This window comes from Athene noctua, chromosome 13 (assembly GCF_965140245.1).
Source record: "Athene noctua chromosome 13, bAthNoc1.hap1.1, whole genome shotgun sequence".
NCBI lineage: Eukaryota > Metazoa > Chordata > Aves > Strigiformes > Strigidae > Athene > Athene noctua.
The window spans coordinates 17,146,810-17,171,615 of NC_134049.1; the positions used below are offsets into that span (position 1 = coordinate 17,146,810).

A 24,806-nucleotide genomic window follows, 5' to 3' on the forward strand; every position below is an offset into this window, starting at 1 on the left:
CTGCCTTCAAGTTAACGATTTCAGTATCATTATATGACTTCAAAGTGCAGCTCGTATCTTTCCAAACACTTTGATTTCCGTGGACGCTGAGCGCTAACCCTTCCTTACACTGACAGTCATCTGACCCTATAGTAAAATGATTCAAAGAGCTAGATTGCAGAAAAGGCCTTTAGGTGTAAGCTTAACATCTTAGATGAGTGAAACCTGATTTCTCCTCCCCTGTCCTATTCAGAATTGTTGAATTTTCATACTGTTGCTGTGCTGCTGGATTTGAATATAACTAACTTTAACTACCAGAATCTCTACTGTGGTTCAGAACAAGATTAGATGCATTCCATTTGTTCAGTTCTTAATTATTCACAAAAAAGAATTTTCTGGCTTTACATTGCAAGAAAAAGGGCGTTCTGTCAAGGTATTTCAGTAAGTGTGTACTCTAATTTTGTTTGACACAGGCAGATGGTGCTACAAGTGATGACCTTGATTTACACGATGACCGCCTTTCTTACCTCTCAGCTCCTGGTAGTGAATATTCTATGTACAGCACAGACAGTAGACACACATCTGATTATGAAGACACAGATACAGAAGGGGGTGCTTATACTGATCAAGAACTGGATGAAACTCTGAATGATGAGGTTGGGACTCCTCCTGAATCTGCTATTACACGTTCTTCTGAACCTGTTAGAGAGGATTCTTCTGCAATGCATCATGAAACTCAAACTTACCCTACTTATGCATCCCAAGCTCAGCCACAGCCAAATCTCAGAATAGATTCTTCAGGATTTAAAACAACTACTTCTCAGCCGGTAAGAAAGTAACTTTATACACTCACCACTATACATTTACTTCAGGTTGCAAGTTCTCTTGAACAAGAAATCTGTGTTTACAGTCTGCTTACCAGTATTGTGAGCCGCATACAAAAATCTGTCAACAGCAACAATAATATGTTATAATGAATTGGAGAATCAGCTTGCCCTACCTGTTCTAGTGACTCATTCTGACAGGAGGGGGATTGAAGGGCCATTCTACTTTGATTAAATGTTTTGCTTTTTTTTTTTTTTTTTAATCTTCAAGATAATGAATTTCTGGAAGTCCTAGTGCATGATACTTTCAATACATTTCATTCTACATCTAGCTGCATTGATCAAACATCATTTAAATTATTTTAATATAAATCAAAAAGTCATACAGTGATTCAATAGCGGTATATTTAAAATATTTTAAACACTTCACAGAAAGCAGAAGCCTCACCTGCAGTCCCTTACCTTTCCCCGTCGCCTGAATCAAACCCTGCAACCTCATCAACCTCTGCAGTAAATGCTAATGTAAACCTAACTAATGTCAGACTGGAGGAGCCTACTGCTGCTCCTTACAACTCTTATCAACCACAAGCGGGCCCCTTAAGAACATCAAGTACTGAGGGAGCTCATATAGTCCTAAGAGATCAAGAGCCATCATCCTTATCGTCGCATATAGATCCAGCAAAGGTACCTGTGCCACATTGTTGCGCTGATTTCCTGCTATACATCAAGCTAGCACATGATCTTTTTGTTTTGCCCTTATTTGGAGAACTGTTTCTAATTTTTTTTTCCTGTAAGTGATCATGCAGGTTACAAAAAACAGTGCATCTGAACTGCTAAGCATTATCTAATGTTTTGTGTGCATGGCTTCAAACTATATACTTTTCACTTCTCAAAAAGATGACATTTTTTAAAAAGGTTACATTCTGTATTTTGATTTTACTTTGTGTGTGACTTTTTTTAGCTTGTCAGTGTTCTCCTGTTTATTAATGTGGCCTTGACAAAAAACTGTTATTTCCCTAAAATGACATTAGATCTGTTTATGCTTGAAATCATGCCAAATCCTTGATCATGAAGATGAATTCAGTTTGTTGGGTGACTTTATGTACTTCCTCAGCAATGCTAAAACTAACTTAAACATGTAAACCAATTTACTTCCACTCTTCCCACCCCCTGCAAAAAGTATGTGTGCCTCCCCCAAAGATGGGACTGATATCTTTGTCTTTTCCTTTAATCTACTTACGTGTCTTTGCTTAAATATAGGACTGGAAGGGATCTCTTGAATCACCAAATTCAGCTTCCTGTGATTGCAAACAAGTGCATCAAATTATTCCACTTTTAAACAAAATTAGAGCTAATATTTAGAACTTAGGTTTGTTTAAAATACTACATTTCAAATGCAGCTGCAGTTACTCTTCATGTTAACTGAAAAGTATGCCTCTCTCTTTAATAGGTATACCGAAAGGATCCATATATTAATGAAGAAGCATCCAGACAAAGCTACATCTTAAAACAGCCAGCAATTAATCACCCAGTACAGAGACAGGAAAGGGATCCAAATCTGATCTATGAATCCCAGGCTCAGTATGCAGAAAAACAACCGAGTAGGGACTATGAACAGTCAACATATAGGTATGATTCCACAAACTATGTAGATCAATTTTCTCGTGGTTATGACCCTCGCTTACATTACGATGACCGTGTGCCTCCCTATGAGGAGCACTGGGCATATTATGATGAAAAACAGCCCTACAACCAAACAAGAACAGCTTATGAAAACCAGCCTCCTAGGGATCTTGATTCCAGACAAAATATAGAAGAGAGCACAGAACGCAGCTATTATCCAGCACAACCTCGTTTTGAGGAACCCCCTCCAATGAGCTATGATGGCAGACCTCGCTATGAGCATGCACCCAAAAACTTCAGCTTACCACAAGTGCGATATGAAGATCAACATACTGTTGGATATGACACGCATGGTAGATACAAACAAGAAGCTCAGCCATACCAGTCAGCCATATCTCGATCTCCTGAACCGAAGCAGTACTTTGATCCGCATATAAGGGGCTATGAACAAGGTGGTCCTCAAGCTTATAATGCTAAACCTGGACAGTATGAGCCTTCTCATAGCACTTCAGGTGTTTCTCTTCCTCCTCCTCCTTCATCACAAACCAAACCAGAAGTTATGCCTTCAAACAGTAAGCCACTGCCTACACCACCATCTCTAGCAGAGGAAGAAGAAGATCCAGCCATGAAACCACAGTCAGTGCGAAGTAGGGTTAAGATATTTGAAAGAAGAAGATCACCATCTTTGGAAAAAATGAAGGACCCAAGTGATACATCAGCTGTCAAGGTAAGTCATTTAAGCCTTATAATTCCTGGTTTTTGCTAATGAGGCTACATTGCAAGAAGTGAAATACTGTCTTGGAAAGAAAGGTTTATTGCTTGTGGAATAGCCTCTTAGCAACCTAACTGCAGTATGTTTTAAAAGCAGAAGCTGAAAACTTTTGTGAAAACAGTGAAGGGGATCTTGCTATGCTGAAAACTCTTCATCTTTCACTAGTATTTCATTCTGGTTTTCCTTTTGGGGGAAGGGGGGGCAGTCTTACTTTCGTACTCATAAAGTGCTGTATCTTTCTATATGTTAGAATCTAAGAGAATATGCTGTGCTTTTCTTTTACAGCCTCCAGAACTAGCACCTAAACCTACACTCGCAACTGCAAGTGGTCCAAAACCAACTTCTCAAAGCCAGTATGAACACGACAAAACAACTTACAGGTAGATGTGCAACTGATTAATTAAATGTAGCTTTCAATGTGAAATTAGTATATTTGGAAAACACATCTTAGTGGTTTGAACTGAAAACTGTGGAGTGTTGGAGTGTGTCAGTATTATTTCTGTGTCAATAGCAGGGCAGAGCATAGTTCTCATGGACATGATTGTTGGGAAGCGGGGGTAGGACATGCTATGTTTTTTCACGGAAGAACTTAGCCAATATCTCCATCTTACTCTTTTTCTATGTTCAATTATTATAACTGGAAAGTAAAACAAAAAGGAAAAGGTAAGGTAAAAGGGAAATAAGGATTTTCTTTCCTTGTGTTATGTCACAGCTATCCATTTTCCATGCACTATAGGTTAATAAGGTGTGCAATTATAAGAATTACATTTTAGTTGGTTATTACTGGCTAGATTATAAAATAGAATTTTAATTTCTGTACTTACGCTTGTTCAACTGCACAAGGCAACTGTATGTTGTTATTCTTCATTAGGGCCCCAGAACCTCAGAGACCTCAAGTGAAGCCACCTGAAGATATTGTGCGTTCAAATCATTATGATCCCGAAGAAGATGAAGAGTATTATCGGAAGCAGCTCTCATACTTTGATCGCAGGAGTTTTGAAAATAAGCCATCTGCGCAGGTTCCTGCCAGCCATCATTCTGAGCCTGCTAAACCAATACATTCGCAGAATCAGCTGAATTTCACCAATTATTCGAAGTAAGTTTGAGGGATTTGTTTTCTTAACTTGAAAAAGGAGGGAGGCATATAGGACTAAAACAGAAATTCTGCCTCTGTCAATGGAATTCCAGGGGTTCATGGTATCTAATTGAAATTATTTTATATTCACGAAGTCAGTTTCTCTGTTTAGATGTAACTTTATTTTGAAAACACATAACTGCATAACTCTTTATTTTGGTAAATTAATTTTTGTTTTGTAGGTTTCAGGACCTTCATGTTACTACTTTTGCTTACCACTTACTAACAGAACATAACAAAGTATTTCCTTGGTCTAACTAATACTGAGTGCTTAAACATCTTTCAAAGCAAAGGTTTTGGTTTATTCCTGTTTTGCTTACATTTATTCTGCAGACAGGCTTGTACATGTTAGCCATGTTCAACATTAGAAAACTGAGCCTTTAGGGAATATTGCTGAGGCCAGAATTTAATCTGTTGATGGAAACATCTGTTTCCTGTATTGTACTGCTTCCTTGATTTGGAACATTTTGATACAGAAATTGTGTGAAAGCTCATACACAGATTTAGCTTAGGTAAAGAATTGGCTATCTTGGAAGATACTTATGCAAACTTTGCAAATAGTTACCTAAACTTCTCAAAAACCTAAAATACAGTTACCTAAACGTCCCAAATTTGCTTTGATTCAAAACATAACAATTTGTCTGTAGCTGTTGCTGTGAAAAACTATCTTGGCTTGCTGCATGCAGGTTGGAAATGGGGCATTTTTGAAGGCTTTGGTTGCATTCCTGTGTGAAATCTGGACTATCCAGCTGAAGCTGAAAATCTGGCAACCTTAATGTAAATGAGATCTTTAGAATAAAATACTAAACTAGCTTGCTGAAGTTTTATAGTGTTAAGTGTATGTGCAAGCTGTCTTTCATGTACTTGATACAGTGCTTGTCTTGGAGGATTTGAGCTAGGACTCAGGAACTCCTGTTCTTAGTTGTATAATATTGTCTTGTCACCTCCAATGTCTTCCACTGTGAACTGAGAATATTGGAATCTTTCCAAAAGCCTGATAGGTTTTAAAAGATTCACTACTTTTTTCCTAATCAAGAAGTCTACATACAGTAACTACTACTTATTTTACTTATATGCTAAGGAAAGAATGTGTATAGTAATCTGTAACCAGTTCTGATTCTTAGTCAAGGATGTTCTTTATCTTTCCTTTTCACTTGCCATGTCTTCTGATGGAATGATGGGAGCATATCTGTCCTGCTCTCTGGGCATCATAGGAAGAGACCTAACAAAAAAGTCTTGGCTGGCCTCATAATGCATTGCAGTAGCTTTCAGAATTATAGTCCCACGTACGAAAACCAATGTTACCCATAGATCATCCATTTTGATCTGTAGGCATGGACTGTGTTGCCAGTGTAAATGCAGGTAACGCTTTGGAAGAAACGTTGTAAGCTTTCATCAAGTAAGTGTGAAGACTGTAAATTTTTTCAGATGGAGAGAATTGTAAGCTTTTGTTGTACATTCATTATCTGCAGTGTAGTCACACACACTGAAAAACCTGAACAGTACACACAACTATTGAATTTTTACTGCAGAGTGGCTAAATAGTGAAGAAAGATTGTTCCATACTTCTACCTACCACTTCTGTCTGCCATGACACTTCCATTCTTTGGCTGCTCATTTCTGGTTTTGTTTTGACTGTGAGTTAGTGTACAGCAACAGGGCTTGTACTTGTGGGAAGGTGACATTGTACTGCCACAGAGGAATAATACTGTTTTTACGGCTGATAGTTTCACATGTCAAGGGGCAAAAATGTGTTGTGGTTTTTCTTTATGAAAGAATGTAACCCTTAACAGCAAGAGACAGACATGGGAAAGAAAACTTACCCAGTGTAGTCCAGTTCAAATAGACAAAGACTAAAATATTAATGGAAGTAACTGGAAAGAGATAAACAAGAACCATACTCAGTCGGACAGTACTGCCTCTAGAAGCATACTGCAGTGTCCTTACATGGAAACACAAAACAATTGCTGTCTTGAGAAAGCATTCATATTCAGGACTCTCCTTTTGCCAGCTTTCAGTTCGTACCCTGCTACTTGCTCGTTATTCATCTTTTTTTTTTTTTTTCCTAGTGAATTTATATGGTAATTGCTATTCTGTGAATAAACTTTTCTAAAAATAATCAGGACTAAATTTGGATGATACAGGAACTGTTGATTATGCAATCTCTGGCTCCTGCATAATCCATATAATGTATTCTGGGTACAGAGGACAGGTTTTATTTATTCATGAGCACTAGCTACAACTTTTTCAATTTTAAATATTAATGTTAAACTACATAAAGTTCTTTGCCACTAAATGTTATGACAGTATGTCTTGTTCCTCTTAACGTGTGTACAAATTGATTTACTCTTAATTTGGGGTTTTATTTGCCACATTTAGGAATTTATGCCATTACTAAAGTGCTTTGTATGGGTGATGCCACATCTGCATGTTACAGTTGTCAGTAACTGTAGAATAAGGGATTTCTTTTGATGTGAGAAAATAGTGGAACTTGTAAACAGGCATGTTTCGGTAGATTTAGCTGGAGCAATTTACGAGGCTCCTACTCCTGTGGCTGAGAGTAGTGGATATATTCCTGCTTGGTTCAATGTAGTTACCTGCATTAGCTTGACATGCAGCAGAATGAGGTAGCTTATCTAAATTTTGTATTGAGTAGGTTAAGAGTACTCACATGATCAGTTGCAGCTGCATCTGAGGCGGCAGGAAGGAACAGTGTCCTGTGTAAACTTAAACTGCTCTAGGTGAGCACTTAGTGTCTGCTACAGAGTTGGAGCTTTTTTGAATGGGAACTGAAGATCAGCAGTGCAGTTCAAGTTTTCTGTTGTACACCAAGGCTTATCACCTGTTGCCCACTGGTTCTTTCTAGTGGTTCATTTCTGCTTTGTTTCAAATTCAAGTAGTGAGTTTGTAACAAAAAGGAAGTGGGAAACAGCTTAGAAAACAGTAAATCAATTATTAGAGGACCTTTATTTATACACTCACAAGTTGTAAGCAAGCATTTTGTTGTGGATCACTTTCATTGTATCCAGGTTCTGAACAATGTGGTTGAGATTGGCTGGTCCTGAGTCAGGAGCCTATGACAGAAGAATGTGCTTCATATTAAGCACAATTTTGTGCTGATTGTGTTTATGTTGTCACAGCTCGCTCTTCTCTTCTGCTCCCTCCATCAGAATGTACTAACCTTCCCCCTTTTTTTAATTCCCCAGAAAGATGGGAAGCCGTTCTGATTAGGTGTGGAGTGTGTTGGTTTTTTTTCTGTGGGCTTTTGCAGTGCTGCCCTCCCTTGGTTAATATCCTCTCTGGGAAGCAATGATTTCAGATGGGCGATTTTTCTGAGAAAGCAGCTACTACTCACCTGGAATAAAGACAGCAGTGAGTGAGCGTGCAGTAATAATTTCTCATGTTGGACAAATGGCTTTATATTATATAAAATCAGTGGGAACAGAAGCTTATATAGCAGGTCTAAAATGATCTCTTTTTGCAACACTGATTTTGGGGATAAATTCATACAGATGCTGTTTAGCTCACTGAGTGTGCCTTCATTGCAAGCAGACTTTCAGAAGCTTATCAGCCCTTTCCTTAGTTTCATAACATATTCCTCTGAAGCGATAATGCTGGTGTCTAAAATGGTTGCCTGTTACATTTTTCTGAGCATACAGAAAGTGAAGGGATGAAGGAATATGTTAAGACTGGAGAAATTAATGCAAATTGGACCATAAGTGAGAAGATTGCTAGAATATGGGATTTATATTCTGTTCACTTTTTTAGTGTAATTAATAACTTTGTTTATACAGACTGTAACAAATGACTTAGTGTAATCTCATTCTTACTTTCAATGTCTGCCAATTTGACATCTTGACCACTTCCTAATTCACTGACAAAATCTCAAATATAGTAGATGATCATTGTACATACACATACGGTAAAGGTTTTCTCAAACTTCACTGTTAAAAATAGTGTCTCTTTGTTTGAACAACCTTGTCATATGAGAACTTCTAGGACTAACATAAAAAGTGTGACGAAATAATATGCTCAAGATAGAATGACTATTTTCTTTCATTCTTCTATTGCTGTTTGCTTTGCCATCACCTAGATTTCTTGGCTCTTACACTAGCTCTGACTACTTGAAAAGGAACATCAAGTGGTAAGACTGTTGTTGATGTGAGGATGTTTTCAGGTGTCCTCTCACTGTTACATTTCATCACAGGCATTATGTGCACTTAAAATTTTAAACACAAATTCTGAGTAAGTGCAATATATTGTAGTCCAAAATTACAGGTATTTGTGAAATCATTCATTTCCCAAAATAAACTTTTGGAGAAATATATTTAGTATAAGAAAAACATACTGAAAAATAAGATTTTTTGATCTTATCTATGCTATGCACATAAAGCTAGTGAAGCTTAAGCTGATTACATTTCTAATTAAGATGGCATTGTTCAAATACTAGGTGTATTTAGAAAAGTTGTATTAGAACCCATTGTCCTATTGGTTAATTATGCTTTTCAGAAACAACTCACCCCCCAAAAAAAGTGGATCTATATTTTTATTTTGAAGACCTGCTAAATTAGACAACACCTTTTCATTGAAATTACCCCAAATGAATCTGGAAAATTAAGATCTTATAGACAATTATGCAAATACACCTGAAATGTCATCTGCCTTTTGTTTGCCATGGTTTGTGTTACTAATTCTTCTAAAGATTCAATGTTGTCTTAATATTTTGTGCTTATCAATAAATGTTTTTATACTTGAGACAGGATATTAAAGAAAATTGTGTTTTAATGTTTATAGGAAGAGGTGGAAATCAGGTGATCATAGAAGAAAAAAAATAGCAGTGAATGCACAAGCTCAGAGCCCTGAGGAAACCGACCAGTCAAATGTTTGTTTTCTTTTATTTCAACAGGGGGAAGCCAACCGATACTGAATCAGTGGATAGGCCTGTTGGTGAAAAACGGTATGAGCCAGTCCCTCAAGTTACAACTCCTCCTCCTCCTGCTCCTTCAGTCCAGTATACACAACCTCAGTCAATCAATAGTCCTGTTCTGTCTCTCCCAGTACATCACAAGCCTGCACTTTCTGAAGGTGAGCAGTTGGAAAGCTAAGCTGTCTCATGTAGTAACAAGCATCGCTTGTAAGGTGCTTGTGTGGTTGCTTCAGCATGTCTACACTGGTAACTATGTTGTTGTCTAACTGAAACTTAGAATAATTATTTACAAAAATAGCTTTTTACTATAGCGAGATTGAGTTTTGTAAAATTATTTGGTGATCCTGTCTGAAACAGTAACTTCCAGGTGTTAATAATCACTGTTTAACTGACTCTTCCATATTTAGTGGTCTGAGCAAAGATGAAGTAAAATTTCCAGTACTTACAATGTACCTCTCTGTGCTTTAGGCTGGAATTCTTTAGGCATGGGTAATAGTTGTAGGCTTCTAAAAGAGTGAAAAAGGTTGTTTTCACTTTCACATTGAGAGTATTCCCCAGTCCAACTGAATTTTCCAGCTGTGCAAGTGCATGATAGTATTTCAATACCAGGTTTCTTTTTTTTGTCATGGTATAAATCAGTCTGACCTTTTTATTAAAAGGTCATACCATTGTATCTAGTGTGTTTGTGTAATGAAGCATTAGATAACTTGAACATACAAAATATAATATGAGGACAGATGATTTCAGAGAACTAAGCTGAACCTTGTATGTATTTTATATAGTAGATTAAGAATAGACTTAAACGTATTCTTATGCCATAGTGTATGCAACTAGAAATTTCTGATTACTGAGGAGTTCTGGCATTTTTATTTGCGTTGCAGTTAACTCTGTGTCTGACCCTCCTCCACCTCAGAATAAGCCAGCAATTTTCAGATCCTCTAGAGAGGACACTGTGCAGTCTACTTTTTATCCTCAGAAAAGTTTCCCTGACAAAGGCCCTGTTAATGGAACTGAACAGATTCAGAAAACTGTCACTCCATCTTACAACCGCTTTACAACAAAACCTTACACCAGTGCTGCAAGGCCCTTTGAACGCAAGTTTGAAAGCCCTAAATTCAACCATAATCTCTTGCCAAATGAAGTTCAACATAAACCAGAGTTGCCATCGAAATCTCCAAATTCTCCTCAACCAATTTTGAAAGCACACAGCTCATCACAGCCTCCTGAGTTTGATAGTGGAATGGATACCTTCGCTGTACAGGTCGACAAGCCTAAATATCAACCAAATAATGTTAATGCTGTGCCTAAAGCCATTCCTGTAAGGTAAGCTGCTGCTTTTTTCTTTCCATTAGTACATCTGTAAGAGTTCATCTGTGAAACCTGTCCAAAATACAGCTTTTTCTTTTTTTTTTAGATGTTTTTGTTGTGCTTCTGACTTCTGTTGATGTTATAGCTGGAAGATGAATACTGTGATTCTAAAATTCTGACAAAGGGCATTGAAAAGCATTTGGATATATACTTAAATTATGTCCTATGGCCCTGTATCATCTTGCATCGTGTTAGAAAGTAGCATGGCTTTTATTTCCCATTTGTCATACTATAATTATAAATCTTCTGGTAGATAGTAATAATTTGTCATCTCAACATATTTCTAGAAGATGGAATTAATTTCTCAGGATAGCTGTTGCACTAAACTGTATCCATTCTGTGGGCGTAGACCAACTGCATGGTACCTGTGCGTAAGAGATATTTTAAAAATACTGTGAAAGCAGGAAGTCACTATAGCAGTTTCACATTGTTCTCTTTGAGACAAAACGATAATCGCTTAAAAGCAGCTTGTGCCTGCCTAATATGCTTTAACTGTAAGAACTGTGTCGAGAGCAACAGATAGTACTACGTTCTTTTGCTATTTGCAGACTTGTTAAATTATTTTTGCTAATGCTTGCAGAACAGTGTTTTAATATTTTTTTTATTTCAAAATAAAAATACATGAACCAGACTTGAAATCTTACTTAGTGTTTCAGTAACTCAGAAATGTAATAGAAGAATGTTCTTAAGCACCTGAGAAATTTTTTGATGCTCTGTAGTTATGTAGATGGCTGGAAATTTTGAAGTTACTGGTTCTTTGAGTGAAATTCTTTAGAAATTGATCTGAAACCTACACAAACTAGCCATGTTGTAATTCTATATGTTTCTCTTCAGTTATATCCTGGAAACTTGGAAAAAATTTTATGGTGTTTTTTACAGGGTTTTTTTTTTAATGTATATCTGAATAGAAGGGTTCAGTGTGGCCTGAATAAGTGTTATTACTCCTTGTGGTATTAAAGTCATAGTGGAGTTTGAGGAAAAAGAAACTCTCAGATGTGTTAATTCAGTTTAGTAAAACTAAATGTAATTATGTAGCTCGGGCAAGCTCTTTCTGCATAATCCCAGAAGCGGGCATTTGAAAACACAGGATTCAAGTGGTCCAAATTCTTGCTTTAACTACTTTCTGAACATTTGTAGGGTTTGCAGGCTTTAATATGGGGTTGGTTTTTTTCAAAATGTTCTCTTCTCAAGGCGGAGCTTGAACCATTTCTATCTTAGTTATCCTGCATAATTGAGTGTGGGACACATTTAATGTTTTTCTAGAATCAGTGCTAGTCTACTGTAGGCTGTGCTCTACTAAAATGTTAGAGGAAAGTATGCCACTTACTTTTACGAAGAAAATATTGATAAAACTGCTAGGCTTTTCTGACTTACTTTCAGCCCTTCAGCACTCGAGGATGAGGAAGAAGAAGATGGACACACTGTTGTAGCCACCGCAAGAGGTGTATTTAACAGCAATGGTGGTGTATTGAGCTCCATAGAGACTGGTGTTAGTATTATTATACCACAAGGAGCCATTCCAGAGGGAATAGAGCAAGAAATATATTTCAAAGTCTGCAGAGACAACAGTATACTTCCACCTTTGGACAAAGAGAAAGGTAAGAGCTGGCACTGTACACTGTTCTGTTTTTAATACAATTCTTTTCTAACAACATCAAAATAGAATATGAAAATACCTTAATGTGCTTCAATATGTAATGTGTATTTCTGTATGAAGACAGAACATACACCTCTCAAGAAGTATAAGGGAAGCAATATTCTGCTTAATATTGAAAGCTGCAAGCAAGATGGAGGCCCTAAATTATAACTTGAGAATATTTAATTTGTTAGACCTAAGTACTGATTTAAAACTTACCTAGTGCACTAAAGGAAGGTTCTAAATTCTTTTTTTAAGAATCTTTGAAATTGTAGATTCGCTCACAAAGCGTAGGGCTTTATTCTAGGCATTCCTACTAGAAATATTTCTTAATCGCACAGTTAGAACCAAAAGAATTAGAGTACATGATTTAAACTGATTTGACTTGCGTTAAATATTTGGGGTTTACTTCAACACTTTAATACTCAGCATTTTTTTTATATTTCTCTAAAGAAAACAGCTTCACAGTTTAAAAAAATATTCTAATTTCTATATAAATAAAAGTATGTTCCTGACTGTCTTACTAATAAAGGATTGAGTGGTATATCTTATTTGAGCAGTGTTTTCATAGTAAGTCTCTTTCATATCACTAGTCACATGCATATTCTGATCTGTCAGAGTTCCTAAGTTTCTCAAATCAATAAACTAAAGGGGTTAATTTCATAAATTTGTGGCTAAAGCATTGCTTACAAGCTGCAGTTATTTGGAATATTTATAAACCAAACACAACATGTTCTTCAACTGAATAATCTTATGTTAACATTTGGAATTTTAAACTAAAAATAGACCTGTCTGTTTGTATGCTTTATCTTTTGACTTAGCAAAAAGGGCCATAGTCTCTTGAACTGCTGAAGGCTTTTGTCAGCCCAGCATGCCATAAATCCATACAAGCAGAATGCTGCAGCTGTAGTGCAAAGAGAAGCCTGAACAAGGCTGCTTACAGATTTGCGAATTTGTTTCTTTTGATGCACCTGCTTAGAAATCGGTGGCAAAAAAAATAAATAATCCCCACATGATTTAATCATCACATTTGTTTATCCATTTTCAGTCTGAGATTGTGATGTGTCTCTCTGAGAGGGACTGTAAGAAACAATTTTGCTAAGTGCTATTCTTCACTGACAGATCAAAATGTTCATATCGTTCTCTAAAACTAAGCTGCTGAGTAGCTCTGCAATGTAATTATGTAATACTTTGAACCTGTTTCAAGAAGAATCAGTAACAAGTTTTTATTTCCCTTACCTATAGGTGAAACACTTCTTAGCCCCTTGGTAATGTGTGGGCCTCATGGACTAAAATTCCTGAAGCCAGTGGAGCTGCGCCTGCCACATTGTGCGTCTATGACCCCTGATGGTTGGTCTTTTGCTCTAAAATCCTCCGACTCCTCGTCGGGTATGCTGTCCTCCCTCTGTCCTTTTGGGGCTTTTGGGTGCTATCGTATAATTTAAGTTAATTTGGCTAAAGGTGATGCTGTGTAATATAAAGAACTCAATCATTGTATTTGTGTCAAACTCTCCCATTTCACTTTCATTACAAATGTCTTTCTTACATTTACTCATGGTGCAAATTCATAGCTAAACCATGATAGCAGAAAGAGTAATATCTCTAGTCTAATAAATATTATCGTATTTTTCTATTCTGTCTTCTTTCTCGAGGACTGCTACAGCTGAATACACTTGAAATGATAGTCGCACTAAAATTGAGAGGAAATGATTATGTACCTCTGATTGGCCTTTGTAACATAACTGGTGTTTGTCTGTTGCTTAATTAACCATATAGGACTCTGGCAAATCTTAACAATCTGCATGCTCATAAATCATGATTTAACGCTTGTTAACTGTTTCCATGTGTGCAAGTTGATGCTAACAATTGGGTCATTTAAGAAAACTATAGTGTTCAGTAAAAGCATTTACAACTCATTCTAATGTAGCTGGATTTTCCACAAGACTTTTCTTGCTTGCTTCTGCCTATTTCTCCTCTACCGCCTTTTACCCAGAAGTTTCTGGTTAATAGTAAAAGTTGCAACTAGGTTGCAATTTTGTTTACCTGTTTATTTTTTACCTCACTGTGGCTTTCTTGGATGAGGGGGGAGAATGTATTGGCTGAAATTTGTCAGTGAGGAGCCTAAGTGAGAATTCTGGGCAAGTTTCAAGCAATTTCATGAAATGGCTGTGAAGTTACAGAGATTTGAGAAGGAATGTTTGCACATCTGGGGAAAAAGTCTTAAGGTTTTATTCAGCTACCTTCAAAATTTATGGTGGCAGGTTCAAACCGTTAATGTGTACCTGTGGTCTAAGTAATGACTAAATGTATTTCTGTATACAGCATTTAAGCCACCGTGTATGCATATCTTCTGTCACTAATGTATCTATCACTGTCAACACCAAAGCACTGATGCTTTGAAGGATTAAAGCATCCAATCCCCTTGATGGGGATTCAGTAACCTAGAGGTATTAATGGCAATAATTTTTAGTTGTTTTTTCTAAGCTATTATATGCATGTGTTGCATGCATCTATTTAACAATGCGTGTATACTTGGCAGCGTTAAAACACGGACTCATAAATGATAGGGTCCCAAAAGACATGACAACTATGTACAAAAATGACACAACACTTCCTTTGTAACTGATAGCACCTGTTCATGAACTTACTTGAAGCGAAGGGAGAGGACTCAAATGATCTAAACAATAACTGAAGTTACTGAGACATTTGTCTCCCTTCCCAAAGTGGGATATGTGTGTGTGCGCGCATGTGTGGGTGAGAGCAAGAGCGTGTATATTTAAACCCTAACACTTTCTGTACTGTAAATATAACACCACATTCTGTTAATCTGAAATGGGATGTATATCACAACATTGCTCTTTTGAGACAAACCTTAAAATTAGGCAATTCTGTCTTATGATATGTAAGTAGACCATACTGTGTCTTAAATAAATAATTGTTTTCTCTCTTTCTAAATTAGTTGGTTATGGGACTCTGATTTTTGAGGTGGCTTTGTAACAGTTTATGCAGTTACTGGGTTTTTTCTCTCTTCAGTCGTCTGCTCTACCTCATCTTTCCTCAATGTATCCATGTTCTGTCCTAAAAGTGACATTCATTTGCACTTACTAACATCCTTTCTGCCACATTTAAGCCTCATATATTGATATTTTACTGTTAAACCTCTTCAAAAGCTTGAATTATTCTGGTATTAAAACTGACTGGGGAAAAAAGTTATGTTTTATGGCCACACCTATTAGAATGTATTGGTAAAAAAAATACTGAAGGATTTTTTCTTTTTTCCAAAAGCAGTTGTATCTAAGTATGGGAAAAACATCCTCAACAGCTAGAGGTTGCACTGGCTACAGTCTAATCCTTACTGTGTATCTAGGAGGAAAGGTTGGAAAAAAGTCTGCCATAAAATGAAAAATCCTCCAGCATTGTTGAGCTTCCTGACTGAAATAAGAGTCTTGGCTGGTTGCAGCAAACTTGTTTGCATTCTCTAACTATACACAGGCTGCTTGTATTCTTTGTCCCTACATCAGATGTTGCCATCAGTCAGTGCATTGTGTACCTCATTTTGTTTTCATGAGTTCTGAAAGAAAATTATGTGGAATTTACATCTGTCTCGTTTAATACAGAGGTCTCAGGTGTTTGCAGTCTGTGACTGAGTTCTCTAATGTGTTGCATATTTCTCAAGGGAGATCTGTTTTGGCCAAGCTATTTAATGACATTTACCTGGAGGGCTCAAGAGAACCTCAGTGCATTTTTCACTGTTCTACCATAATGGCACGATGACACTTTTTGTTTAGTGGCAGCATTTTGGTAGTGGCTTTGGGTGGATAAGTGAAGAGTACTCTCTCCATTTGAAAGAGGCAATTGACTGAGCAGGTGGAATGTAACCTTTATCTGGTGAGATGGCAGCGGATGACTTTCCCTTGTAACAGAATGTTACACAGGACCTTTGACCATGAGTAGATAAGATCTATTGTAAAGATTTTTAAGTATATACCAGTTAACTAGAATCCCCTTCAGAATGTCAGTATTTCAGGATTTTAAACAAGGTGCAGCTGCAAAATTACTACAATCCTGTCTACACTAATTTTCATGATAGAAAATAAAACTACCAGTGTGTCATAGTGTTTAATTACAACGTAATTTCTGATTTGACTCATCTGTGTTCAGAAGTGTTCCAGGAAACTTCAAATGCATCCTACCCAGATTGGTTTTTAAAATGTCTTATTTTTTCAGACAGTTTAGGAAAGAGCCAGTGAATACCTGATTCACTGTTAACACTTCTCAAATGGAAAGCACTATGTTGGTGCTGTAGAGTAGAATGACTTAAATTTAACAATTCCTGAGTGGAACAGCATCTGTTTTGACTAACTGATCTAACCTACATTATATGAAGGTAAAGGGTTAATTTTTTATTAATGACATACAAACTGTAGGTTTAAAAAAAAAAAAACCACCACCAAACACACTTGTAGATTCAGAACTTAAAAGGTCCTGTCCAAAAGCTTCGTTGTTTCAAGATGTACACTGTTTGACAGCGGATACTAAACACCAGCATTGTGTTTTCCTCCCACAGGTGACCCCAAAACCTGGCAGAACAAGTCTCTTCCTGGGGATCCAAACTATCTTGTTGGAGCAAACTGTGTCTCAGTCCTAATTGACCACTTCTAAATACTAAGTTAGCTGACTGAGTAAATAATGTGAAACTGAGATGGACCTTACATATAAACTGAACCACTCTATCAAGTATTAACTGTTCTATAAGTGATAATGGATCTTAGTGTTTAAGCATCTTGCTTTAACTAACAATGGTTTAGCAAGTACACTCTTTGAACCATGGTCACAATACATGCCACAAGTAGAGAGTGTACAGTGGGAACAAGGTAGGGGTTTTGCAGGTTCTGTATGCTTTGGTTTGTTGGTTGTTCTTTTGTGGGGGTTTTTTGTTGTTTCCTTTTTTTTTTTTTTTAAGGACACTAATAGTATTTCATTGTTTAAAATCTGAAAGTACCAATGGAATTATATTCAGAGGAACTGAATTTGGTTCATACTCCATTGGTGAAAACAGAATTTGGCCTGCGTTTTTACGACTGTGTGTTTGTAACTCGCAAGACTACATTTTGGTCTCCAGTTTTTAAATGACTTTTGGTGTACATGTCCAATGAAATGGCAATCAGCTTTCGGGGTAGCACAGTTTAGATTTCCTCTGCTGAGAGGTTAATGCAAACACATCTACTTGCTGTATATGGAAACATTGTCATGAGAACAGGGGGGAGGGGGAAAAGCATGTGGGATGACTATGGTTCAGTTGCCTCTGGATTTGTAAATTAACCACATTATTACCAGACCTATTAACCAGCAGGGATGCCTTACCCTCATGTTTTTAATAGTCTTTGCTCTCATAGTTCTCTGTATTAAGTTTGTATGGCTTTTGTGCTTACCTAGATAATATATCATGAGAGACTGGGGAAAGAGGGGGGGGGGGGGGGGGGGGGGAAAAAAAAGGCAAACTTGCGAGTTTGGTTTAGAGAACAAGTATTGTTTGTGTTCATCAGCCAGAAGAGAACCAGAAGAAAATGATGGTATGTTTTCTGCTATGCATTTGAAAATTTATAGATGTTATAGACCGCTTGTATATAATGCGTGCATACCACTTTTGTTCTTGGTTTGTAAATTAACTTTTATAAGCTTTACCTTTTTATATATATAAATATATATAAAAACAAACAAAGTTTCTTAAGGATATCTTTGTATTCTCATACCTTTTGAGCCTTGAACTTTGACATCTGCAGCAATAAAGCAGCATTTCTACAGTATACAAACAAGGACATTTTTTAAAAATGCACAAAGTTGTTACCTTTTTAAGTGCTGCATTTAAAGAATATAACTCGGAATTCTCTACTTTGATTAAATTCTTGAAAAGTATCCCTACTGTAATTTGTCATAAGGATGCTGTACTATGTGCCCTGAAATGTATTTTTTTACTAATAGACAATTTATTACGGCACAATGGCACTACTACTGTTTAGATAATATACCACTGCATTCTGTTAATGAGTTATTAGCTATTAAGGTGTGGCTGATTTTTTTTCTCTGCAGTTATTAAAATTACACGTTTCTAAATATACAGAATAAAACTGTTTTTAAAATAATAAAGGAGATTGTAGTACCTTATTGTTTCTGAAATGCATTTATGTGAACATGACAAAATGAATTTTGATTTTTTTTTTTTTTTTTTTCCTATGGAAGTAGACAGCTGGATTCTGCCATATGTTCATACATGAAGGAGAGCTCTTTTGTGTTGGCGTTGTCTACAGCAAGGCATATGAAAGGAGAACTCCAGTGTGGATCCATTGGAAATACTCAATATAAGTAGGAGTGGTAGACTTGCCCCTTGAATCACTATGTTAATGCTAGTTACTTATTATACTTACTCTTCCAAATACTTTGGTAGTGTTCTAGCATGTAGATATATACATAGTGTATTTAGACAATTTTAAAGATATTTCTACAGAAGCCCATTAGCAGGCCTGTTAGGAGTACTCAGTTGCTAATTAGTAAGCTACCATTATTCTATAAGAGAAAATAAATTCTAGAAGCAATTATACATAATGTTGTGAAGCAGTGCATAATGCTGATGTTTTCTTTCTGTACTGCTAGTGACTGGGTTAGTTTGTTTCTCAGGCATGAATTGCCCTAGAGGATGCATTCACTACTATTACTACTATTCCTTGTGGCTTACCTCAACTAGAAGAGCAGGCAGAAGATTTGAATAGCAGAAAACCTGTTCATATTGGGATGGCATTTTTCATTTATCTTAGTGATAACATATTGGTGGTATTTTTTAAAAAAAATTCTAATGCTAAAATTTCTAAGTGTTCTCTTCTAGTTCCAGTCTTAGTAAGAAGTATGTGAAGCACTACAAAAGGAGTCAGTCAGTTGGATTTGAGGAACCCTGGAGTTTAAACTGTGTGACTATTTGCAATGGTCACGTGTCTTAGACATCCTCAGTCTATCATGCTGTAAGGTATAACTGTCCTGAGTTGCTTTTACTGTAGTGATGCAGATGAGATCTTTCTGCTCTTCTTTTAAACAGTGTAGGGTCGTGTCTTTATATCGAAATGAAAAAAGTGACAGCTTTTGTTCTGCTGTCATTTCATAAATTAAATGAGAAAGTTGATAATGTTTAAAAATGTGGCAGTTCTCTATTGCTAAGCAGCCTGTCAATGGAATTGTCTTTTGCTCTCTACTTGTAGGAATGTTTATCAAAGTGGCTAACTTAAATCACATGCATTTTTTCCTTCTTGTTAAATGTCAGTGCTTTTGGGTTAAAATATGGCCATTGAGAATATTACTAAAGTAACACATTTTCATATTTTAAAATACCAGTGTGTTTGAAATATTTATCCTTGCAAGAGATTGCATTTCTTACATATTTTATATAGTCTAGGCTCTGCAGAATGTAAGTTCACATGTAATATTTTAATTCACTATAGTTCTCTATTCACTACTTAATGTGGACTTCAAAAACTGCATCTCACAATTCTTCCTATTTGTCTCAGCCAGATGTACTGGCCAGCTTTAACCCTGCAAATTGTACAGAAGCTTTAATAATGTAATCTCAAGTCTTGTGCTTGTTTCTAAACAGGTGGCTTCAATGGTAGAAATGAATACTCAATGGATACAGAATTTTACTGTTCACCTCTCTGACTTCGGTTCTTGCTAAAAGTCTATTTTATTTTTCCAAGAAAATTAGTAATGAGTATTCAACTACACATACACAAGTTACAGTTGTGAAAGTACTTTTCCTGCCAACTTGAGTTAGATGAAGTAAATCAGCAATGTTTAGGGTCTGGTTGAAGATTCTCTGCTGTAGTGTAACCTGGACCAAATGACAGAAATAAAAGCCATACAGGTTTGAAGAATAAAAGATGTTAAGCACACCTGGAAAATGTTTTCTTAGTATGTAAGTCACTTGTAAGGAAAGCATTTGTAGATGCCTCACTGAGTGCTAGTGGTGGTCTGTTAGTGCAGGGTTCTCTAGCAACCAGCTCCATCCATTGGCAAGATTAAATGAACAGGTAAAATAATTTTTCATTATATCCCAATGAACTGTGCATTATGAGCAAGCATCTGAGAGTAAATACGCTTAATATTAGTGAAAGTATATGAATCTGGCTGTGCACACATATAGACATGAATGTTATTAGGTTTTTCTATTAGCTCAAGTACTGTGGACTACTTGGCTCTGTGCCAAACAGTTGTCATTCTGATGACACTGAAATAATTATGCCGTTACTGAATTTGGCTTGAAACACAGTTTTGACAAAGATTAAATGGTGTTTTGGTGGGAAGCAATGGTGCTATCCTAGTTACCTTAATTAAACTTGAAACATCATTTCAGAGTGCTGTGAGACGGAATTTTAGCACGTACAGCTGTCCATCAGTGACTTTAGTTTTGTACTTTGTAAGACGCAGAGAACAGGTCCAGAGCAGAACCTCTGTGTCTACAAGTCCTGTTTTGTTATTGCAAGAGTAATAAAGGAGACCAAAAATGGAGACACTTAATTTTGCATGCTGCTGCATGACAGGTATTGCCACCATGTGAACTTCGGGAAGACGACATAAAGCACAATTTATGCTTAGAATAACAAGATCAAATTTTAGGCTACCTTTGTCAGCTGTTAATTTACTAATGCGAATTCTGAAGTTGCTCTACTCTGCACTGTGACAATGTATTATGCAGTTTCCCATTGAAGTTTATTACGCAGCACTAACTGCTTATCACTCCTCATCTCTGGCATTGACAAAGTGGCAGTGGAAGAGTGGAGATGAATGCAAAACATCCCACTGTTCCCTCGGCCTGGAGAGGCTGCCGGTAAGGCGGATTTGGTATCTATCACCATTACTGATTACTGACAAGGGAAGAACTATGGTTTGTGTTACATAATTGGACCTTGCCAGATCCATTCTATGTATCTCATGGAAGTGGTAAAAGATGTTACGCTTTTGTATGAGGAAATTAAGTGCTCTGCTTATGGTTAGGGGTTTATATTGGGGCTTGCATATACATCTTGGGTTTTTTGCGTTGTGGCTTACTCTCTATGAAGAACTTTGTCAGGAGTACTTCGGAATCTCCAGTAGCTTCATCTGGTTTTGAATTATAAATACCAGTGTTTGGTACCACTGCAAATCATTATCAAACCAGGGGTGTCATGTGTTTTCACTGTCTGCCACAGCTTCCTCTATTTTGTGGTGGTCTCTTGTGTTTCTGACCTCATGCCCTGTATGTTCTGAATTTATTTGGGAGGGAGAGGAGGGGGCAGCCAGATGGATGTATAACAGGCATGAGAGGTGGGACTTCTGCTCACCTCAGGACAATTGAAATAAAAGAACTGTAAGTAGTGGGGAGAGTCTCAGACATTTAACAATTTCTGTAAAACATTAATGCCTCCACAATTCTCTGTATTTGGGTGTCTGTTACTTTTCTCAGCATGACAAAATTTGCTGAGCATTGTTGCTGCTCTGAAGGTACTGTAAGGATGTGATGGCAGGCAGGAGCTGTTGTTGTAAGTAAAGGCCTAGGGAGAGGAGTTGGGGAGATAGTGAAACTGGTGGGATCACTTTAGCCTTACATTATTTGAATAGACTTGAAAAACTTACATAAAACATGAAAGTAAGTTCTCTTCATGTACCTCTCTGTGCATAATGTGTCTGTTGCAGAAAATCATCCCCACTAGAGAAACCTGCAATTCTCTACTTGTTACCCTAATGCTAACTGCTGCCATGTTCTAAGGGTCCTTTTTACTGACTATAATAGTGGTTAGCTAGATAACTGAAAAAATAGATTCCTAAGGAAAAAAACTGTGGTGTCTTAGTGACTGCTGATATTTTTTCCTTGGGTGTTGAGTGCATATTAAATTCTCTTTAAAAGTTATTGAAAAGCCCTGTTGTTTAAATATTCAGCTATGTACCTTGTCTTTACAGTATTCTGCAGCACTTGTCCATTTTATACAAAAGTTCTTGTGCACAGTAGATGGGGTAAGCTGTGAAAACATTATACGTAAATTGCAGCCTGTTATGATGAGTGCATGTTTAAAACATGCTGGTTAATGTATCGGTTTTCTATATTATATTAAAAACAAGATGTGTCTTCCCAGAAAACTATTACCTCCTTGCACCCTTCTTCCTTTCAACTTTAGCGCTTAAATTTTGGGGAAGATCTAAGTGAGAAACAGGCTGTAGAATTTAAGGAAAATGAAATGCAGCATTCCATTTGGTAGGTGCTTTTATATCTTGGCATTGGATTACCAATGGTGATACTTCAAACCTATAGCGTGCACGTAAAACTAAGTCTACATACATTTAAAAGCCTTGCCAAAGACTTCAGTGATTTTGAGGTAATCTTGCCAGAGTAGAAACCTGGCTTTGAAAAGTCTTCTTTTCAGAAGAAAGATGAGAAAAAACTTCTTTGCTAGGACTATTAATACAGAGCTTGATAGTGAACTTCCAATATGTATGATGTAACAGTGAAGCTGGCTGCGGTGACTTCCCTCCTAATTATACTTGCTTTAGTCCTTACTGAATTAATTATTAAATATTTCAAATTTATCACATGGTGGAATTAAAAGATACAGTAGAATTAACTAAATTGGTGATAAAGGAATTTACATATTTGATGATTGAATCACAGAATCATCTAGGCTGGAAAAGACCTTGAAGATCATCTAGTCCAACCATTAACCTAACACTGACTGTTCTAAACTGAGCTGCAGAGGTAGCATGTTGGTAAAATAGTACATCAAGGAAGGCAGCTTAGTGACCAGGAAATAGTTGTCTTCATTTTAAGGTTTGTATTAAGTGTTTTCAGTTTGTTTTGGCTAAAAGCTGTGGAAAGGCACAAGGTGTATGCAGGTACAAATACTACTGTATGGTATATAATGCTATGAAATTGCTTACATAAATGATTACCTGCTCCCCTTTAGAACAGTTGGAGCCTGTGCTGGAAGGAAGAGTTGTAGCCTTTTTCCTTGAACATCACTGGCAGTCCCACTGGTGCTGCCAGTATCAGCACCACTTTTTTTTTATTTCTACCAGCAAGACACTGAAGTTATTTAAAGCACTTCAGATGTCTGCTGAGAATGCAGGAGTGATAAAAGCAGGCTTATGTGTCTGAGTTATATAGAGGCTTTTTTTTTTTTTAATAATTGACATCTTCATGGTTCTAAGCAGTCTTGAAAAAGTAATTCAGATATAATATCTATGCAGCTCTATAGGTCTCCCCAAAGTAAGAAAGTGTACTTACCTGATTTGGTCTTCCTGGTCCCACATCCTATTTGGTACTCTGCTGGTAAAGAAGCTTGTGGATTTTGTTTGTTTTCAAGAGACTAGAAACTTGTTTTCTGGTTTTGGTTTGGTGACATATAAATGTAACTCCCATTGTTTAATGGGCATGGATGGCATGGTGTTGTGGCCTGTGATAGTAGCAGCTGCCCGGTTTTAAACCATGCCAGTAATTTGGGAGAGCAGTTTTTCACAGTATAAGCTGAAAATTATCACAAAGCAGAAAAATAGTTTTGAAGAGCCCATAAATATAGCTGAATCTGCTGCAGTGTTCTATTTAACAACACCTCCACCCCCAAAAAAACTTGTCATCACTAGCAAAACTTCCTGTTTATGTGTGTTTTGACAAATTTCTGTACAGGATGTAAACATTTCTAGTCCCCAGTACATGTGAGGGAGACTAGTATCTGTCTGAGCAAGGAGTTCAGCCTTTGCCTCTGCAGCATGAGAATAGGTGATGAGCAAGCATGGAGATATGACTTCATACTTCTTTATTAATTTTATTTAAATTAATAACGGGCACTGATCTGACATACCCATACCTTTTGGCATGTTTGCTGTTTCTCCTTTGTTTTATTGGACAGAAGTTTGCTGATGAGCTTGCTACTCTAGTCCGTAGGCAGTAGCTTTTTCAAGTTCAGCAGTGACAGGTAGTTGTGATGTCAACATACTTGGTACTGCTTTGTGTGTGGATTTCAAAGCACTTAATTCTGAAGGAGCTAAATGCAGCTCTTCCTTTCTAAGCATGATCCTCGTTTTGTTTTTTTTTTAATACGAAAAATACAAAGCAACTAGTTCTGACGTCCTGGTGATGAAGCTATATAGAGAGAATACACTGTACTGTGCAAAAATACATGCATGGTGGTGTGTGTAGGTCAAAATGTGACAAATTTAAATAAAGGTATGTAAGTTCTTGTTGTGTGTGTCGGTGCTCTATTTCAATCCTCTTTTAAGAGAACGATTGCTTTTTCTAGCACAGGCAACTAGTTCTACAGTGGCAGAAGCTGTGGGGTAAGAGCATTCTGAATGAAAACCCCTGAAAGACACGGGAAATGGATCTGAATGCAGATAAGCTTATGGGACTCAACCGTCGGCTGTGAAATCTAGCAAACTGTTCTACTGATGTACCGTGTCCTGGAAGTCTGGTTTTGTGTGCAGGCACCCCTGTGAAGTCCGAGCTTTGCTATAGCAGTGGAGGTGTGTTCCTT

The 24,806-nt window shown here is 37.0% G+C and overlaps 1 protein-coding gene across 9 annotated transcripts in view; it reads left to right on the forward strand.

Annotated features, from left to right (window-relative positions):
• The window catches only part of TJP1 (tight junction protein 1), a 195,039-nt gene extending 176,620 nt beyond the window's left edge, over positions 1 to 18,419 (forward strand). For 4 of the 9 annotated variants that reach the window (XM_074916838.1, XM_074916845.1, XM_074916843.1 and 1 more), the window contains 11 exons: positions 453 to 806; positions 1,236 to 1,487; positions 2,254 to 3,153; positions 3,484 to 3,578; positions 4,070 to 4,294; positions 8,427 to 8,477; positions 9,240 to 9,418; positions 10,142 to 10,583; positions 12,009 to 12,226; positions 13,510 to 13,653; positions 16,832 to 18,419. In XM_074916838.1, coding sequence (XP_074772939.1) covers positions 453 to 806; positions 1,236 to 1,487; positions 2,254 to 3,153; positions 3,484 to 3,578; positions 4,070 to 4,294; positions 8,427 to 8,477; positions 9,240 to 9,418; positions 10,142 to 10,583; positions 12,009 to 12,226; positions 13,510 to 13,653; positions 16,832 to 16,926 — 2,955 coding nt within the window. In that variant the 3' untranslated portion in view covers positions 16,927 to 18,419. The remainder of the gene's footprint in view (positions 1 to 452; positions 807 to 1,235; positions 1,488 to 2,253; positions 3,154 to 3,483; positions 3,579 to 4,069; positions 4,295 to 8,426; positions 8,478 to 9,239; positions 9,419 to 10,141; positions 10,584 to 12,008; positions 12,227 to 13,509; positions 13,654 to 16,831) is intronic. The other 5 variants (XM_074916840.1, XM_074916844.1, XM_074916839.1 and 2 more) reach the window with 4 other exon arrangements.
• The last annotated feature ends 6,387 nt before the right edge of the window (positions 18,420 to 24,806 follow it).